Here is a 20,082-nt window from a genome sequence, read left to right as displayed (position 1 = left end):
TCAATGCATAGCTACATAGGCATGCTGCAGATAAATGGGATAGTCATGAATACATTGTAAACACATCTGGCACTGTCCAGTTTATCTCTATACCTTGAATCCCCATTGCCTTTCAGTCCTGGCTTTAGCTCTGTTTACTGTGGAACTAATAGAGTTAGGAAAAGAAATAACAGATCGATCAACGAGTATTTACAGAACACTGAGTGTGTATTAACACCCGTCCTACGTGCTAGGGGGATTAAAAATGGCTTCATATGTGAAAAACACCCTTAGGCATCTTCAGACAAGACACTCATGTATGAAACAGTGAGCCATACAGTTGTAATAGGAGAGGCTCACTCTGATTAATTAGATCATATATGCAGTAAGATAGTCATTTGCAGTATGGACAGTATGGACAGTAGACCTTAAGGATGGGTCATGGGGGAGTGGGCACATGGGCTTGGTGATCAGAAAGACTTCCTGGAGGAGGCTGGGCGAAAATTGGGCTCCGAAGAATATAAAAAGTCTGCCTTCTATTTTCAACTGAGACAAATGGGTCTTATTAGGGTTTAGCTCAACTGATGAGGTTTGAGTGAAATATTTAGAATGACAGTATCAAGTGTATCTTATAACTTCCCGTTTTTTGTAATGCCACCATAGCAGAGACATGTGTTTATCAGACCTTGAAAATAACCACCTAAAAGTCGATTTTAAGAGGGAGAAAAATCAGAAGTCACTGGTTAAGGACCAAAAATTTGAGACCACGTTGGTTCAGCAAACTAGGTCAGACAAGAGCTCTTGTGATGTATGCAAAGAGAAGAAACTACAGGTTAATACTTCATTTGGGGGAAAAAGTGTAATTGCTATCTCATCTCTATTTGCAAAAGACTTAGTGGAGAAACAAAAGTCTTGGTCTCTGGGAGGAAAAATCCAGATTGAACCCGAAAACAAAAGTACATTTTGCAAGATCCACGCAAAATCACACAAAGGGAATGGAATTGGGATTCAGAATGAAGAGAAGCAACCCTCAGAAACATCAACATCTGTATCTGATGATAAATGGCATGATGTCAACGTTTACCTGGGCCTAGCCAGCTGTTCTGATTCAAAACAGCCAGAAAAGCTGGATGTCGACTATCAGGACCACCTAGAAAGGCCTGGAGTCTCCTGTTGCCACAAAAATGAAGCCTGTGTGGATGAAAGCGACATGTGGGAGTCCAAGTGCTGCCACCCGAGTAACTTCATAATCGAAGCGCCAGGCCACATGTCTGATGTGGAGTGGATGAACATCTTCAAGCCTTCCAAAGTACAGAGGGTCGTGCGCCACAAGTCCGTGTGCACCTGTTCAGAAAGTGCCAGCAGGACCAAGTACAATTCTTCGACAAGGTCAGTCTCCTTTCACCTTTGTAAACACCCAGGGAGCCTGCTTGGTGCTGTGGTTTAGTTGCTAAGTCGTATCCAACTCTTTTGCGCCCCATGGACTGTAGCCCGCCAGGTACCTCTGTCATGGGATTCTTCCAGCAAGAATACTAGAGCGGGTTGCCATTTCCTCCTCTAGGGGATCTTCCTGACCCAGGGATTGAACCCACGTCTCTGCATTTTCAGGTGGATTCTTTAACCCCGAGCCACCAGGGAAGCCCAGGGAGCCTACTTACTGAGTTTAGAAATAGAAAAGGCCTGCAGGAGCCACTTCTGCCAACTGTGAAATGAAAGCAGTATTTGCAACAGACATTGCGTTTGACACACCGCTTCCTCTTTTCATCACAGCATAGGCTGTTGAGTTTTTGATTGCACAGAGACTGATTCCAGTGAGAAGTTTGTGCCTAGGACAGCATCTGAGGCAAAGGTTTTGCTTAACAACACAGTCAGTCGTCATGAGCTGAGCAAACATGTTTTATTTTAAAACAAACGGGGAGGTCACTTCACCGAGTACAATGCTGCTCTGGGGCATTCCTCAGCCTGGATCCTTTTGAATCGATAAGCTGTTTCTTTCATGTCCAGATTATATTCCCTAGACCCCAGATAAGACATTCTCCTGGCCTGCATTGGCTTATTGATACATCCAACTGCTTTGGCCTTTGTGTTCAGTTTACATCTCCCAAACTTCCTTACTTTTCAAAATCATGCAAGAGAAAGAATATTTGTATTTAACAAGCTGGTAACAGTTATTGGTCTTTTTTTTTCAGTTTTATTGAGATATAACTGATGTAGAACACTGTCTAAATTTAAGGTGTTTGCCATAACGATTTAACTACATCAGGAAATGATGACCACAGTAAGTTTAGTGAATATCCATCATCTTGTATAGATACAAAAGAAAAAAAAATTGTTGTTTCCTTGTGATGAGAACCCTTAGGATTTACCTTCTCAGCAATTTTTGTATATAGCCTACAGCAGTGTAAATTTTATTAAGCCTACTGTATGTGAAATCTCTAGTTCTTTTAACTTTAAGTTTGTGCCTTTTGACAATTTCTATCCGACTGTATTTTTTATTTTTTTAAGAGAAGAAAATGCATTAGTTATTAGCAAATGCTGCTCATCCCACTGTCAGTTGCTGAATCCTATAGTTAGTTGTGGGGCACTATGCTAACTTCTGCTATTATTAAAGAAAACCTTGCTCTTTGACTTTAAATTATAGAAAAATAAAGTTTCTATATTGAGAGCCTTATCTGAATCATCACATTGACTTTCATAGGACTTTATAGTTAAAAATTCCTTTTTGGGATTTTCATTGTTTGGGTTATCATTTGGCCTGAGTCACATAAAAATCATATACTGATTCTGTCAGTTGCAAAAGTTTTTTAAAAAATTGGTTGTTACACTAAATGTTACCTGTTCGTATTTGGTTTTAATAAAAGATTGCCTTAAGTACTCGCAAATCCCAGTAGGGCACAACTTCCTGTTTTTCACTACTGAACAAAAACACGCATATTATCAAGGGAAAATTTTGTGTTAGACAGTTTTAAGAGCACAGTGGACATACATTAAATTTAAAGCATGAAAGAAATTTCAAAGCAGCTTCAGAGTTTTCTTTCCAGGCCCTTTTGACCTCCCTGGCTTGAAATAATTCAAGTGACTTCTTGTTCTGCCAGCAGAGGCGCATGCCAAGGCATCGCATGGCGAGCGTATGATTCAGTAGAAAAGACCATCGTGTTTGCCCATTCCTCCTTAGATTGTGAGAGCTTGTGTGCTCACGTATCTGACCAAAATGTCCTTCACTCTTATGCCTCCGTTCCACTTGACAGCTAGGGGCGTATCTGTGGATGGAGAAGCCATAGCAGCCTGCCCCGACTGATCCCGAAGGTCCGTGGGAGAAGGTTTCCAGGGTCTGTTTCCAGGCTCTGCTTTGAGGCCAGACTTTAATAACCTGCCCAGAAACTTAGCTACATGTGTCTGTTCTCTAATTACTGAGATCCTGTAGAAGAATTAAGGACCCATAATGGTGCCATTCAACTTTCACAAAAGAACTTTTAAAAAACTATTAACAAAAATCAATCTCATGCCAAAAACCTAAAATCTACACGTTTAACCTTATACTGTATTCATTTTTTCCCCCCGTCTCTCTTGGATGATCCTATCCCTCAAACCTTTTCTTTGCTGTTTTTTTTCCCAAGGTGTAGAGAGGAGGAAAATTCTCTCTTCTGCAGTTACCCTTTAACAAAGAATTTTGTTTTCTTGCTGTGAAGGCTGTGCATTAATTTATAATATCCTATATAAATATCCTATTTGAATCTATAACATTCTCTTCAAACTTGAGCTTCTTCATTAAAAAGGAAAAATCTCTCTTTTTTTTGTCCTGTTGAGATGCTTTTCAGTATAAGAGTACTAGTGTCGTATGTTTGCTATTGTTTCAAGATGCCTGTTTTTGTTTGGTTTTATTATTCACAGTGAGCTGATCGCCATCCAGCAGTCCCACTGTTTGGGTTCTTCAAAATCTGCCTTAAGAGAGGATGAGAAGTTGATAGAGATAGAATCCTCTTTGGATAAAAAGAACTCATCTAAGATTTTGTTAGTCAACAAAGACACAGCCCTGCCCAGTGAAAAGGTTTGTATTTCACTTAGAAATACTCAGCTTTAAAAAAAAAAAGAGAAATACTCAGCTTAGGGACTTCCCTGGTGGTCCAGTGGTTGGGACTTAGCTTTCTGATACAGGGGGGTGTGCGCTTGATCCCTAGTCAGGGAGCTAAGACCCCACATGCCTCATGGCCAAAAAGCAAAGAACATAAGAAGAATATTGTAACAAATTCAATAAGGACTTTAAAAATGGTCCATATTTTTTTTTTTAATCTTTAAAGAAAGAAAGAAATATCCAGCTTATTCAAGCAAGATTTCTCCCCAGGACACTTTTAATTCTCCTGTAACAATATTGTTAGTGTGCTTAATTTTGGCAGTTTTTCAGGTTTTATTTTAGCTATAGCACTTTACCTGCATTATTGAACTGAAGTCATAGTTACTTTCCTTCTGTTTTCTTTAAACATACTGTAGGTTAGCTTCAGGCAAAATGTCCCTCAGGCCCTGCAAGTGATTGCTGTATCTATTTTTAGTAAATAGTTTTAACACACAGAAAAAGAAGAGTACAAGAAGCAACTGTGTATCTACATTCAGATTTAACATGTTTACATTTTGCTGTATTTGCTTTATTTTTCAAGTGTTAAAGAAATAGAATCTTACTGATAAAGAGTAAACTCCATGTCTCATTCTGCCCCATCCCTCCGCTGCCGCCCGCCCACTGCCACCAGTTAACCACTACAGTGAAGTTTGTCCACATTTGCTTTATGCTTTTATGTTTTTCATAAAAGTGTACACTTAAACATCACATACTGTTACTTTGTTTAAAATGTACATAAGTGTCTTTTGCAATGTGATTTTCCAGCTCTTTTTCCCAGTATTTTGTGGCCCTCATCAGTGCTGACATTGTGGACCTAGTCTCTTCATTTTGATCGTTGCTCAATGTGCTGTCCAGGGATTGAATAAACTGTGGTCTGTTTGTTCCACCCCTACATGCAGGCAGTAGGGCTATTTCTCTGTGGGTGTGTGTTCAGTCGCTCAGTCGTGTCCAACTCTTTTCGACCCCATGGACTATAGCTCGCCACGCTCCTCTGTCCATGGAATTCTCCAGGCAAGACTACTGGAGTAGGGCGCCATTTCCTACTCCAGGGGGTCTCCCCCACCCAGGGATAGAACCCACTTTTCCTGCGTCTCCTGCATGGGCAGGCAGATTCTTTCTGACTGAGCCACTCGGGGAGCCCTGAGCTGGTTTCTGCGCTGTCACTATTGTGGCTGAGCCGGTGTCTTTATCATGAACGGGCTCCTGATCACAGCTCTATCGTAAAGAAGATTAGTTCAAGTAATCTTAGTCGTTTGGGGGGTATTTTGGGAAGATATCTGGCTTTGAAAGCATCTGATCTGAGTTCAAATCCCCGTTTTGCTTTGTCTTAGCTCATTGACCTTAATACAGTTATTTAACTTCTTTGAGCCTCAATTTCTTCACCTACAAATTTATAATTAAAGCATCACAGTTGGGGCTTCCTTCGTAGCTCAGACGATAAAGCATCTGCCTGCAATGCAGGAGACCTGGGTTTGATCCCTGGGTCGGGAAGATCCCCTGCAGAAGGAAATGGCAACCCACTCCAGTATCCTTGCCTGGAAAATCTCCTGGACAGACGAGCCTGGTAGGCTACAGTCCATAGGGTCGCAAAGAGTCAGACACAACTGAGCGACTGATGCACACACACAGCATCACAGTTCCTTGGTTTCAAGGGGATGTCGTAGGGCTTGGCCACTAATGGGTGTTTTGATGAGTGTTGGTTCTCTTTGTTATGAATTGACGGTACCAAGTGTTGACTAGAATCAGGAGCCTCTGGACTGTTCATTCACTGATGGCAGGAATGTAAATGGCAGAGCCACTTTGGAAAACACTTGGGTACTTTCTATTAAAAAACTGCTTAAAAAAAAAGTTAAATATATACCTACCATATGACCCAGCTCTTCTACTCCTGGAGAAATGGAAACATATGTCCACATAAATATTCAAGCAGCTTTATTTTCACTAGTTAAAAAAAACCTGGGAACAACCTGAGTATGCTACAGAAGGTGAATAGATAGACAGTGCTTTATCTGTATAATAGAGTACTTCTCAGCAATAAAAAGGAATGAACTATATATACACATACAGTATGGGTGTACCCCAAGATAATTATGCTGAGATATGAAGCCAGACAGACAAAAGTATGTAATGCATTTATATAAAGTTCTAGAAAATGTAAACTAATCTCCTGAGAGAGAAAGCAGATCAGTAGTTGTCTGGAAATGGGAAGGAGGGACTCTGAGAGGCAAGAATTCCCCAGGGACACAGGCATGATAAATGTGACCTGTATTCATCATGGGAATGGTTTCATGGGTGTGTACACGTGCCAGAACTCACCAGATATTCACTGAATTGTATAGTTAATTGTATGTTCACTGTGGAAAACTCACAGGTTGTACACAGGTTATATACTGTGAAAAACTTTTTACACAAAGTAGAAAATTAAACAAGAATGAACAAACTAAGGTGTATTTCCACATATTTTTAAAAGCTAACAGAGGACTTCCCTGGCGGTTCAGTGGTTAAGACTCTGTGCTCCCAATGCAAAGGACCTAGGTTCGATCCCTGATCAGGGAACTAAGATCCTACATGCTCCATGGTATGACCAAAAAATAATAAATTAAACTATTTAAAAGCTAGCAAGCCTTTAGTGTTAAAGTTGCATTTTGTAAGTGTTTTGACTTGGTAATTACAGCCTTGACAAGTTGATTTAAGAGAGGTAAACAACACCTACGATTCTTTTATCACATGGGTGTTACTTAATTAGTTGTAGTAAGTTCTGTTGAAGCCAAGTTACCTAGTCAAATAGGTTTTAAGAAAGAACTGAAATTTGGTTCTTTTAGTATTTAGTGTTCTGCTTTGGGATGTAACAAACACCTAAAGTGAAAGAACGAGTCATGAATAGTTGACGTTTGTGTCTGTTAGATTGTTCTTGTAGACATAAACGTTGGAAAGTGTTTCTTGATTTCATCAGTGCTTGAATTGTGTTGTGTTCCCAGGATGATTTTTCCCCCACGAGTAAGCTTCAGCGTTTGCTGGCAGAATCCCGTCAGATGGTCACGGACCTGGAGCTGAGCACCCTGCTTCCCATCAGCTCTGAGAATCTCAGCGCCAGCAAAAGCGTACGTGCTTCCTTTTCTTCTGACCCCACCTGTAGTATCTGAACATTTTCCATCATTGTGTGCCAGCGTCACTTTCTGTTAGAATGACAGTGTCTTCATGTCTGGGGGAAGGGGTTAGTAGCCTGGGTTTAAGGAGGAACAGAATGTTGCCACAGATGTCACCACACCCAGACTTCCTCTTTCCAATTACCTGGGCACATGCACGTACATTCTGGGGGATTTTTAAAAGACATTTTATTATAGAAAGTTTCAGGTACAAAAGTAGAAAGAATACTTCTAATCCCAGAGTTTCAGTAACCATCAGCTTTTTGCTGCCTTTGTTTCATCTTCCCCCATCCATTGCTGTTTTTTTCCTGAAACATTTTAAAGCAAACCCTAGACATAATGTCAGGTTTCCCTGGCAGCTCAGTGGTAAAGAATCTGCCTGCCAATGCAGGAGATGCAAGAGACATCTTGCATCTAGCATTCGATCCCTGGGTCTGCAAGATCCCCTGGAGTAGGAGATGGCAAGCCACTCTAATATTCTTGCCTGGAAAATCCCATGGACAGAGGAGCCTGGTGGGTAGCTACAATCGGTGGGGTCACACAGAGTTGAACATGAATTAGCAAAAACAACAACAGACATCATGTCTTTTCACTCATATGTACTTCATTCTGTGGCTCTAACAGATAAGGACTTTTATCACACCCAGCCAAATTCACAGTAACTTCTTAGTATTGTCTAATGACTACTACACCACCTTAAGGTCTCCCCGTTTGTCTCAAAAGTATCTTTTTACTATTTGTTCAAATTAATACTCAATCAAGATCCATATTTTGCATTTGAATGAATCCCTAAGGTCTCTCTTCGTCACTAACAGTTCCTTCTCCTTCCTTCCCTCCTTCTCTCTTCTTTCTCTTGTGTTTCATTTTTTTAAAAATATTTATTTGTTTGACTATGCTGGGTCTTAGTTGCAGCACGTGGGATCTTATTAGTTTCCCAACCAGAGATTAAACCTGGTCCCCCTCCATTGAGTGTAGAGTCTTAGCCATTAGACCACCAGAGAAGTCCCTTCTTTCTTTGTCTTTTGATGCCACTTATTTGTGGGAGAAGCACTGGGTCATTGTCCCATAGATTTGCCTAGGGACTGAGATAGGCTTGATGACTCCCTCTGTTGCGTCACACATACCTCTAACCCCCAAATTCCTGTAAGCTAGTATTTCTATCTTGTGACTTGTTTAGACTTGGGATCAGTTTGGGTTCTCTTTGTTTGTTTTGGCGCTACGCCTTCGTGGGTGACACCTAGTCTGCTGCCTAGTGCATCATATCAGCAGGATCCTCGTGTCAGGTTGCCCCACTTTTGGATGTCAGACTTAACAGGGAGGTTGTCAGCCTGAGGTTTTTTATTATAGAGTTTCCCTAAAGTTCACTTAATGACTTTAGTGTTTCTTGATTGTTATGCCTTAGATCTGTTGTTTCATTAGGAATTGCAAAATAGTCATTTTCTAAATCTATCAGTCTTTGGGGAGTGTGTCACACATTAATTCTAACTGCTTTCTCCGAGCACAGGAACGTTGCGGTAGCAGTGATATAAGTTGCTTTGTAGATTTTATAGCCTGACATAAATAGTGAAAAGAACATTGAACTTGAAATCAGGACACTTGAGTCCCAGTTTCCCAATGTGTAAAATACAAGCTTGAGATGGGTGCTATAAGATTCTAGGTCCATTAGTTGGCTGTGCTGTGGACATAGATCAAGATACTTGAAAGCCATTGAGTTAAACATTTTTGTATCCTTGACCAAATAAAATTAAAAAGGTCTGCAAGACATTGAAATACCATTTGTTAAAAAATTTTTAAATTTATTTTTGGCTGCACTGTGTCTTAGTTGCAGCAGGCAGAATCTTTGCTGTAGCAGACGGGATCTTTCATTTCAGCGCACCAGCTCTCTCTAGTTGTGGTGTGAAGGCTTAGGTGCCCTTCTGTCTGTGGGATTTTAGTTCCCCGACCAGGGATGGAAGCTGTGCCCCTTCATTGGAAGGTAGATTGCTTTTTTTTTTTTAAACTTTTTTACTTTGTATTGGGGTATAGCTAATTAACAATGCTGTGATAGTTTGAGGTGAACAGGGAAGGGATTCAGTCATACATATACATATATTCATTTTCCCTGAAACTCCCCTCCCATTCAGGCTATGGAAGGTGGATTCTTACTGCTGGACCACTAGGGAAATCCCTGAAATACCTCTTTTTTAAAATCATTTATTTATTTATGGCTGCGCTGGGTCTTCATGGCTGCACGTGGGGCTTTCTCTAGTCTTGGTGAGCAGGGGCTCCTCGTCGCAGCGGTTTCTCTTGTTGCAGAGCACGAGCCCTGTGCACAGGCTCAGAAGCTGCACTGCACGAGCTTGGTTGTTCTGCAGCATGTGGGGTCTCCTGCACTGGTAGGCAGATGCTTTACCAATGAGCCACCGCGAAAGCCCGTAATGCCTATATGCAGGCGTGCATGTGTGCGAAGTTGCTTCAGTCGTGTCCAGCTCTTTGCAGCCCACTGGACTACAGCCCACCAGGCTCCTCTGCCCATGAGATTCTTCAGACAAGAATGTTGGAGGGTTGCCATTCCCTTCTCCAGGGGATCTTCCCAGCCCTGGGATCGAACCCACATCTCTTATGTCTCCTGCATTGGCAGGCGGGTTCTTTACCACTAGTGCCACCTGGGAAATGCTAGACTCAGTGGTAAAGAATCCACCTGCCAAGCAAAAGACGTGGGTTCAATCCCTGGGTTGGGAAGATCCCCTGGAGGAGGAAATGGCAACCCACTCCAGCTTCCCTGCCTGGGAAATCCCATGGACAGAGGATCCTGGTAGGCTACAGTCCATGGGGTCAGAAAAGAATTGGAACCGACTTAGTGACTGAACAACCACCACCAACATCCCTCTCAAGATATAGAACATCTCCATCACCCCAGAAAGTTCCCTCATGGTCTTTGGAGGGAATCTTTCCCTTTCTCCCCCCAGGCAACTACTGATTTGACTTTTATCATTAGAGAATAGTTTTGCCTGTTCTAGAACTTCATATAAATGCAGTGATGCAGGTTGTATTATTATTTTATGACCAACCTAGACAGCATATTTGGAGAAGGCAATGGCAACCCACTCCAGTATTCTTGCCTGGAAAATCCCATGGACAGAGGAGCCTGGTGGGCTGCCGTCTATGGGGTCGCACAGAGTCAGACACAACTGAAGGGACTTAGCAGCAGCAGCAGCATCAGACAGCATGTTAAAAAGCAGAGACATTGCCTTACCAACAAAGGTCTGTCTAGTCAAAGCTATGGTTTTTCCAGGAGTCATGTGTGGATGTGAGAGTTGAACTATAAAGAAAGCTGAGCACTGAAGAACTGATGCTTTTAAACTGTGGTGTTATGGAGAAGACTCTTGAGAGTCCCTTGGACTGCAAGGAGATCCAACCAGTCCATCCTAAAGGAAATCAGTTCTGAACATTCATTGGAAGGACTGATGCCGAAGCTGAAACTCCAATACTTGTGGCCACCTGATGTGAAGAACTGACTCATTGGAAGAGACCCTGATGCTGGGAAAGACTGAAGTTGGGAGAAGGGGATGACACAAGATGAGATGGTTGGATGGCATCACCGACTCAATGGACATGAGTTTAAGCAAGCTCCGGGAGTTGGTGATGGACAGGGAGGCCTGGCATGCTGCAGTCCATGCGGTCAAAAGGAGTCAGACAGGACTAAGCAACTGAAGTAACTGACTGACTGACAGGTTGTACTCCATATCTAGCTTCTTTCAGTAGAATTATTTTGAGATTCATACATGTTGCTGTTTATCAGTATTTCACTCTTTTTTTATTGCTGCTTAGCATTCCATTGTATGAAAAGACCACAGTTTGTTTATTAGCCTGTTGATTGGCTATCTGGGTTGTTTCCAGTTTTGGACTATCATAAGTAAAGCTGTGAACATTTCACACACACAAGCCTTTTTTCTAAATGGATATATGTCTTCATTTCTCTAAGGGTAAATACCTAGAAGTAGAATTGCTAGTTATAGCATTTAAATTTTTAGTAAACTGCCAAGTCATTTTTCAGAGTGGTTGGTACCAGTTTACGTCCCTCCCAGCCCTGTATGAAAGACCTAGGTTCTCCACAGCCTCACACAACTGTGATTTCTTTTTTAAATTATGGCTGCACTGGGTCTTCATTGCTGCTCATGGGCTTTCTCTAGTTGTGGTGAGTGGGGGGCTACTCTCTGTTTGTGGGGTGCCGGCTTATTGGGGTGGTTTCTCTTGTTGCGGAGCAGAGGCTCGTGTGTACTGGCTCAGTAGCTGAGGCTCAGTAGTAGTTCCTCCGGCATATGGAGTCCTCCTGGACCCAGCAATCAAATCGTTGTCCCCTGCTTTGGAAGGCAGAGTGTTAACCACTGGACCACCAGGGAGTCCCTGGCCTCAGTTTTGTCAGTCCGTTTGATTTTAGCCATTCTACTATATTTGACATAGCATCTCACTGCCATTGACTAATTTGCATTTTCCTGATAACCTAACGGCAGGCATCTTCATGTGCTCGTTGGCCCTTCAGATGTCTTCCACTTCTATGTACTCTGCTTTCCCAGCATCTCTAGAATCCGTGAATCAGTTCATTTCATTTCAGTCGCTCAGTCATGTCCAACTCTTTGCGACCCCATGAACCACAGCATGCCAGGCCTCCCTGTCCATCACCAACTCCCGGAGTCCACCCAAACCTGTGTCCATCGAGTCGGTGATGCCATCCAACCATCTCATCCTCTGTTGTCCCCTTCTCCTCCTGCCCTCAATCTTTCCCAGCATCAGGGTCTTTTCCAATGAGTCAGCTCTTCACATCAGGTGGTCAAAATATTGGAGTTTCAACTTCAACATCAGTCCTTCCAATGAACACCCAGGACTGATCTCCTTCAGGATGGACTGGTTGGATCTCCTTACAGTCCAAGGGACTCAAGAGTCTTCTCCAACACCACGGTTCAAAAGCATCAATTCTTCGGCACTCAGCTTTCTTTATAGTCCAACTCTCACATCCATACATGACCACTGGAAATACCATAGCCTTAACTAAACGGACTTTTGTTGGCAAAGTAGTGTCTCTGCTTTTTAATATGCTATCTGGGTTGGTCATAACTTTCCTTCCAAGGAGTAAGCGTTTTTTAATTTCATGGCTGCAGTCACCATTTGCAGTGATTTTGGAGCCCAGAAAAATAAAGTCAGCCACTGTTTCCTCTGTTTTCCCATCTATTTGCCATGAAGTGATGGGACTGGATGCCATGATCTTAGTTTTCTGTATGTTGAGCTTTAAGCCAACTTTTTCACTCTCCTCTTTCACTTTCATCAAGAGGCTCTTTAGTTCTTCTTCACTTTCTGCCATAAGGGTGGTGTCATCTACATGTCTGAAGTTATTGATATTTCTCCTGGCAATCTTGATTCCAGCTTGTGCTCCCTCCAGCCCAGCGTTTTTCATGATGTACTCTGCATATAAGTTAAATAAGCAGGGTGACAATATACAGCCTGACGTACTCCTTTTCCTATTTGGAGCCAGTCTGTTGTTCCATGTTCAGTTCTAACTGTTCCTTCCTGACCTGCACACAGATTTCTCAAGAGGCAGGTCAGGTGGTCTGGTATTCCCATCTCCTTCAGAATTTTCTACATTGTATTGTGATCCACACAGTCAAAGGCTTTGGCATAGTCAATAAAGCAGAAGTAGATGTTTTTCTGAAACTCTCTTGCTTTTTTGATGATCCAGCGGATGTTGGCAATTTGATCTCTGGTTCCTCTGCCTTTTCTAAATCCAGCTTGAACATCTGGAAGTTCACGGTTCACGTATTGCTGAAGCCTGGTTTGGAGAATTTTAAGCATTACTTTACTAGAGTGTGAGATGAGTGCAATTGTGTGGTAGTTTGAGCATTCTTTGGCATTGCCTTTCTTTGGGATTGGAATGAAAACTGACCTTTTCCAGTCCTATGGCCACTGCTGAGTTTTCCAAATTTGCTGGCATATTGAGTGCAGCACTTTCACAGCATCATCTTTCAGGATTTGAAATAGCTCAACTGGCATTCCATCACCTCCACTAGAATCAGTGAATAATACATTGGAAAATATGTGACATCTGAAGACAGTATTTTTGCCAACTAAATGATTATTTGATTCTAGCTGTGGGATGTTAAGCAAGAGATTTAATAACTTTCCCTCTCCTGTGAAAGGAATGTTGTGATGAGATCGTTCTTCTGGATCTTTCCAGCTCAAAAATTCTTTTAAACCAAGTTTTCAGTAACTGTTTCACTAACCTGAAGTGTCTTTAAGTCCTTTGCCCATTTTAAATATGAGTTGTCGGTATTTCCTAGGAAGATTTTTTTCTTGACAAAATCTTTGCAGCATCAGTGAAAGTATTTATTTACATTGGGATAGAACATTTTTAAGTATTAATAAGAGTTTTTAAAGTTTTTAACAGCATTTATTGAGGTATAGTTCCCCTATCCACAGCCTTCCCCCATGTAGAAGTGTTCAGTCCAGTGGTTTAGTATATTTACAAAGTTGTGCAACTGTCACCATGATCCAGCTTTAGAACGTTTTCGTCATTCCAGAAGAACCTTGCACCCACTGGCAGTTACTCCCCATTTTACTTCCCCTCTGCTTCAGGCTGTTGTTCATCTACTTTCTGTCCTCGCAGATTTGTTGGGCAGAGATTTTTCATCAGAGTTTGTTGAATAGAATTTAGAAGATCCATAAATTTTGATGGGGGGAGTAAAAATTACACATCAGGTTATTTTTGTGAATCTCTAATTGAAATAGAGCACTTCCTTCAGTTATGAATATAGGAAACAAGCCATCATCGTACCTGCTACTTATGATTTTTTTCATTCGTAGAAATAACAAATAATTCCTACCACATTGCAGTTATTACTGGTATCTTGAAATATCATTTACACTAAGTACTGTGTCAGAATTACAGACCATTAGGCCTGCTGCTAGACCTTATTATTTAACGCACTGATAAAGAAGGCTATGTACTATTGTGTCACAGTCTTATTTAGTATTTTGATAACCACAGCTACAGCTGCGATAATGCAACATATGGGTTCCTAACAATCGCCACACAACACAAAACTGCACAGCAAAAACCTTACAGTTTATGGGGAAAATGGGGTTTGGAGCAGAGCCTCAAAACCTTTATCAGTGACACATCTTTAAAGGACACTTTAAAGGTCATTTAAATGGTAGGACAGCTTTATGCATGTTAAAGAGTTAAGAAACACACAAATATTGCCATAAATGTGGCACTTTACCCTGAAAAGGCCCTGAAGTTTGCAGGTAGAATTGGATGTCGGAGAGGTTGCAGTCTGTGGCTCACTGGAAAGTGGTAGCAGGAGGGTGATTGGATGGAAAGTCGTAGCAGTAGGTGTGGCTGTGTTTCATGACACCCCCAGGGCGAGAGCTGGTAGATGCTGGAGGGGTCTGGAGGTGGGGGTGGGTATATTCCTACATGACCCAGCCCAGTTCACCTAGGATTTCTTGTGGACAAAAACTGTGCATTAACAAACACAAACAACTCAGGTCATTCTTGAATATATCAGATGAGTTGGAACAAATTCGTGTTTTCAAAACAAGTGTCATGGTAGAACCGACTATACTTCAGAATCATCCTTCTGACAGCCTCTACTCACCCTCATGGCCTCAGGTTCTTCTCTTAACCTCCTCTTTGGGGTTTCGTGTTAATTCCTAAGATGTAATCAGGAGCTCTCTCACTTTTGTCCTCATAGCACCGCTGGGGTTGTGTGTGTGTGTGTGTGTGTGTGTGTGTGTGTGTGTGTGTAGCGCATGACAGCTGGGAACATCCATGGGTCTCTGCTCCCGCTTTAGCACCTTTAGGAGCCTCCATCACTCATCCTATCCCCAACCCCCCGGTGTAGCACAGGCCATACCCGCTACAGAGTATGCTTGGTAAATACCGTGAATGGAGCTGATAGGAGAGTTCAGGAAGAATGCAGAAGGGTGACCACAGGTATAGACAGAAAAATGCTACAGCTATTCAAGTTTGGTGAAAACTTGGTTTAAGAGAATATTTGAGCTGGCAAGATCCAGAAGAGAGATCTCATCACATTCACTCCTTTTACAGGATAGGGAAAGTGATTAAATCTCTTGCTTAACATCCGACAGCTAGAATCAGATAATCATTTAGTTGGCAAAAATACTGCTTTCAGATGTAATATATTTTCCAGTGGATTATTCACTGATTCTAGAGATGTTGGGAAAGCAAAATTTAGCTAACAGAAATCTACTTGGCAATACACTTTGCAAATTCTGCCGCTCTGGTCCTTTGAGTGGAGTATTGCTGGTTACACAAAAAGTAAATAATTTTGTAAAAAATTCTTAATTTTTGCAGCAAGGAAGCAGGATATGTTCTGAGCAGCCTTTCAGCTTCCCCAGAATTTTGCCATCTGTCGCGAAAGACAAGGGTCTTAATTGAAAGCCTGTCTCTGAAATAGGCACTCTCACATTGCTGGGGAAGCACAAAGTGCTTCCGTCCTCCTGGCACGGAACCCGTCGATGTTGTCTAAAACTTGCCCTGACAGCATCACTTTGGGACTGTCTCGTTCACATAGAGCTGTATGTATGTAAAATGGTATACAGACAAGTTTTCATGGAAGCCTTGCTTTATTTTTATATTATTATTTAAAAAATATTTATTTTTACTTATTCATTTGGCTGCACTGGATCTTAGTTGTGGCACACGAACTCTTAGTTGCAGCATGTGGAATCTAGATTCCCCGATGAGGGATTGAACCTAGGCCCCCTGCATTGGGAGTGTGGAGTCTTAGCCCCACTGGACCCGCAGGGAAGTCCCATGGCAGCATTGCTTTATAACAGCCAAAGTTAGGAACTGATCTAAGTGTCCAGCAAGAAGGAGCTGAATGAATAGCTGTGGCCTGTCCACCTGATGGAATATTACCCTGAGACAGAATAGGAAGGTCCTAGGTGTGATGTTTCCAGGATGTTCAGGTCAGTTGCTCAGTCGTGTCTGACTCTCTACGACCCCATGGACTGTAGCACGCCAGACTTCCCTGTCCATTACCAACTCTTGAGAGCTTGCTCAAACTCATGTCCATCGAGTCAGTGATGCCATCCAACCATCTCGTCCTCTGTCATCCCCTTCTCCTCCTGCCTTCAATCTTTCCCAGCATCAGGGTCTTTTTCAGGATGTACTAGTGAGTGAAAGGAAACAGGATCCTGAAAGGTTCATGTGGTATTCTACATAAGAGGTGGGAACAGGAATCTATCTATGTATATATATTCAAACCATGCTCTTTAAAAAACATTAATTTAAAAATAGAGGAAAAAAAGGAATGAGTGAGACAGCACAGTGAGACAGCAGCAGGCCTCCTGTGGGGTGGGGTGGGTTTCAGTTTCAGCCTGAAACTGAAGTTGGAGTTTTGACCCGAACACAGGACTGTCTCTTCATCAGTAGTTGGCAGCTGTTGGGATTACCTGTCAAGGTTCTTAACCTTTTCTGTGGCAGACTGGTAAAGCCTATGGATTCATTTTAGAATCATCTTTTTAATTTTATTTTAGTATCACTTTTAAAAATTCATTTATTTATTTTTGGCTGTGCCGCGAGGCGTGGAAGTGTGGAGTCTTAACCACTGGACCACCAGGGAAGTCCCCTCTAGAATAATGAAGAAAAATACATCATATTGTAAAATACACAGGAAGGCTATCCCAGTAGAGAGGAAAGCAGCGTGATTAAGAGCCCAGCAGTCTGGAAGCACCAAGAAGAATCCTAACATGGCTCAAAGGTTGGCCCTATGGGAAGATGAGGCGGCTGAGCAAGCCCAGGTTCACCACTGGAGTCTACCAGTTTCTTTCCAAGTATCCTCCTCATCTTCTTTCCTTCTTTTTTAATATCTCCCCAAAACCTAACCATGCTATGCCCTCAGTAGGCACCGTGCTGAATTAAAGCATCGCTCAGAGTTGTGGAATCTTATTGATGACCCTTGTCCTCACTGCAGGCTCACCGCAGAGTCTATATTAAGGCTGACAGAGAGCCAGTTATATTTGGGCATTAGCTGACTCCCAGGATTTAGCCATAACATGCATACAGTAAAGCAAATAGAACATTCCAACTGCAGGCTTAGAGACAGAGGGGCCCCACACATGAGCAGGAAATCAGTCCATCTTTGTTGGCTGGCTAGATGATGGTTGTATGAAATTGCTTCATTGTATTTCATTAATTCCCTAAGATCTTTTAAAGGCATTTCTGCTGTATTTGTGTATTGTCCTCCTAAGTATTTTCTTGTTCTATCCTGGGTACTCATTTGGGAGTTGTTTTGTAGAATATGGAAGTCTCTGAAGAGTCAGCTGAAAAAAATACCCTTCTCAGTAACTGAAGAAAACAAAAGTCAACTTCGTGTTCATCGTGATCATGGGTAAGTCACCTTTCCTTATCTCACCTTATATTTATATTTAATAAGTAACTTGGGAACATTGATAATCTAGAAGCACGGCAATGAGTTTGACCTGTAGTCCTTTCTCTTTGCCTGACCTATTTATACATACCTTCTAAATTTAATAAGAGTCAAATGTCAGTTACTTGTAAGAAAAATGCAGATAAAAAAGTTCTTGTTCTCAGTACCTAGAATTTTAAGCCTAAAGAAGTGAATGCATATAGCTTTCAAACTCCCATGTCAGCATTTCATCCGAATGTCTGGAAAGAAGTCTTTCCATAGGGTTTTGAGTCTTCTAAAAAAGGCTTATTGACCCAGGAAGCACTTTCTTGATTTGTGTTTTCTTCTATCAAACCTTCATTTCCTATGCCAAGTTTCTTTAGAAGCCAGTTTGATAAGTTAAAATATAAAATCATCTCAGTTGTTTTCCACTTAAGCATAAGAACATTTTTTAGGATTGTGAACGCACCAAGCATAAGCAGCCCTCTCTCCCTGTCTTCTTTCCCTTTGCTGAGAAGTCTTCATATTTATAATAGTTGCATGACCTTATGTTGTTGAGAATCAAGACTGTATAGTTCATTTTTTTTAGAAGCTGGGAGCTTATCGCACACCATCCAGTGCTCATTGATTTTGATTTGATTAACTCTGTTTCCTTCCCACAGAAGCTGATTTCTCATCCATGTGGAAGGCAGGAAGCAGACATCCATACCTAATACTTAGCCTTGAAAACAAAAAAAGGACAGTAATCCTTTGTAAGCAACATCTAATACCAAAGGGGAGCTGAAACCGAAAGTTAATTTTTAAACATGTGCATCTTGTTTGTCTTCAGGTTAGCCATTTTCATGTGGAAGACATATTTTTCATGTGTAAGAAATGAGACCTAATTGTATATTGTATGTAATATGCCAACTTGGAATTTATGCTAAGAGAGAAAAAGCCTTCTCTATAAAGATGCTGACTCTGGTTAAATACTCCAGAATCTCTTTAAAAGTGTGAACATCAAATGGAGAATCCATGCATAAAAAAATGCTGTTTTAGCCATCTGATTTTTTTAAACCTGTGCGTACATTTACATTATAGCCAGTAGTTTATCAGCGTCAGCTCCAAATATATGTGAAATAGTATTCCCTTGTAGTTTTAGCCCTGAACTTGGCTTTGTAAATAGCCATAAAGTGATATGATATAAAACCTTTCTAACTGCAGACTATCTCTTGGGTTACTGACAGTCGAGGCTCCTTCTGTCCCAAAAGCTGAGCAGAGCTCCCTCTTGTCTGGATCAGTTGTAGTCCCATCAACTTATACAAACCAAAGCTCGCTGGAAGATCAAGTTTTATATGCATTTTTTTTTTTTTATCCTTGAAGACTGAAACTTCTGTTTTAACCTGTAAAGTAATTTAATTTTTTAAAGAATATAATGATCAGCTTCAGTCAATAAAAAATATTTTTAATAATAAAAATAGTTTTTTGGGGGTTTCTTTTTCTGACACAGGAGCGAAATAAGGAAGGTTACTCTCTTGAAACCAAACCTGGCAAGTTAATTTCCTGAGGAATGGGAATGTCGTTTTTTAAAGCATTGCCGATATCAAAGTTCTGTTGTGCTGTATCAATGACCCTTTGTTAAAAGGTTTCAGTGCTACTTCAGAGATGATTTTCATGAGAGTGGAGGAGCCACCCCATTTAGCCTTTTTAATGAGGGTGCTGAAAAGAGAAATTGGGTGAAGTTTGGCTATGTTCTTTATAAATGCTTGCTTTTTCCTCCAGGCTAGGCTGGTTTATACAGGGCAAAACTGAGAAAGGTACTGTGTATAGTCGGTTGTGAACCATTGCCTCCAAGTTAGAAACCCAAAATGTCCCTGGAGAGGCCGACTTTCTGTCTGAGAAACAAAATATTAAATTTTCTCCTTCTCTTCATGATAGGTTCATGGCTGCAAGTCAACTTACCTAGTGAAAAGAGAGAACACTTATGAGATGCTAAGAACAATTTCAGGGACCTGAAAGATTTGAGAAAAGTCCAGTTGTTTTGTAACTAAATGTCTTTTAGCTCATAGAGTTATAGTATCTACCCATACCTATTCTTACCCATCCACATTCTTGTGTATTATAGTACATGCATTTCAAAAATGGAAACCTTAGTATTATCAATTTATCTCTCTCAACCCTAGTTATTTAAGTCCATAAGCAATTTCTGTGAAAGAGAGGCAGCCTTTGGTTACAAGATAAAACTAGATTTCAGCCTTTATATTTTGTCATCAACATTTTTCATCTTGAGAGGGGAATTCCCTGGCGGTCCAGTGGGTAGGACTCTCTGTTTTCACTGCCAAGGGTGAGGGTTTGATTCCTGGTTGGGGAAGTGGTTTTTCCGGTAGTCATGTATGGATGTGAGAGTTGGGCTGTAAAAAAAAGCTGAGTGCCGAAGAATTGAAGATTTTGAACTATG

General features: G+C 41.3%; 1 protein-coding gene across 1 annotated transcript in view; it reads left to right on the top strand.

Moving 5' to 3' along the window:
- CCDC62 (coiled-coil domain containing 62) overlaps positions 1-19,102 on the top strand; it is a 37,201-nt gene extending 18,099 nt beyond the window's left edge. Inside the window, exons 9-13 of the mRNA XM_020889798.2 lie at positions 643-1,368; positions 3,871-4,027; positions 7,069-7,191; positions 17,535-17,627; positions 18,308-19,102. Coding sequence (XP_020745457.2) covers positions 643-1,368; positions 3,871-4,027; positions 7,069-7,191; positions 17,535-17,588 — 1,060 coding nt within the window. The 3' untranslated portion in view covers positions 17,589-17,627; positions 18,308-19,102. The remainder of the gene's footprint in view (positions 1-642; positions 1,369-3,870; positions 4,028-7,068; positions 7,192-17,534; positions 17,628-18,307) is intronic.
- The last annotated feature ends 980 nt before the right edge of the window (positions 19,103-20,082 follow it).

Source organism: Odocoileus virginianus, chromosome 12 (assembly GCF_023699985.2).
Source record: "Odocoileus virginianus isolate 20LAN1187 ecotype Illinois chromosome 12, Ovbor_1.2, whole genome shotgun sequence".
In the NCBI taxonomy this organism is placed as follows: Eukaryota; Metazoa; Chordata; class Mammalia; order Artiodactyla; family Cervidae; genus Odocoileus; species Odocoileus virginianus.
Note: the sequence above shows the minus strand (reverse complement) of the source record. Positions and strands in the feature narration are given on the sequence as shown.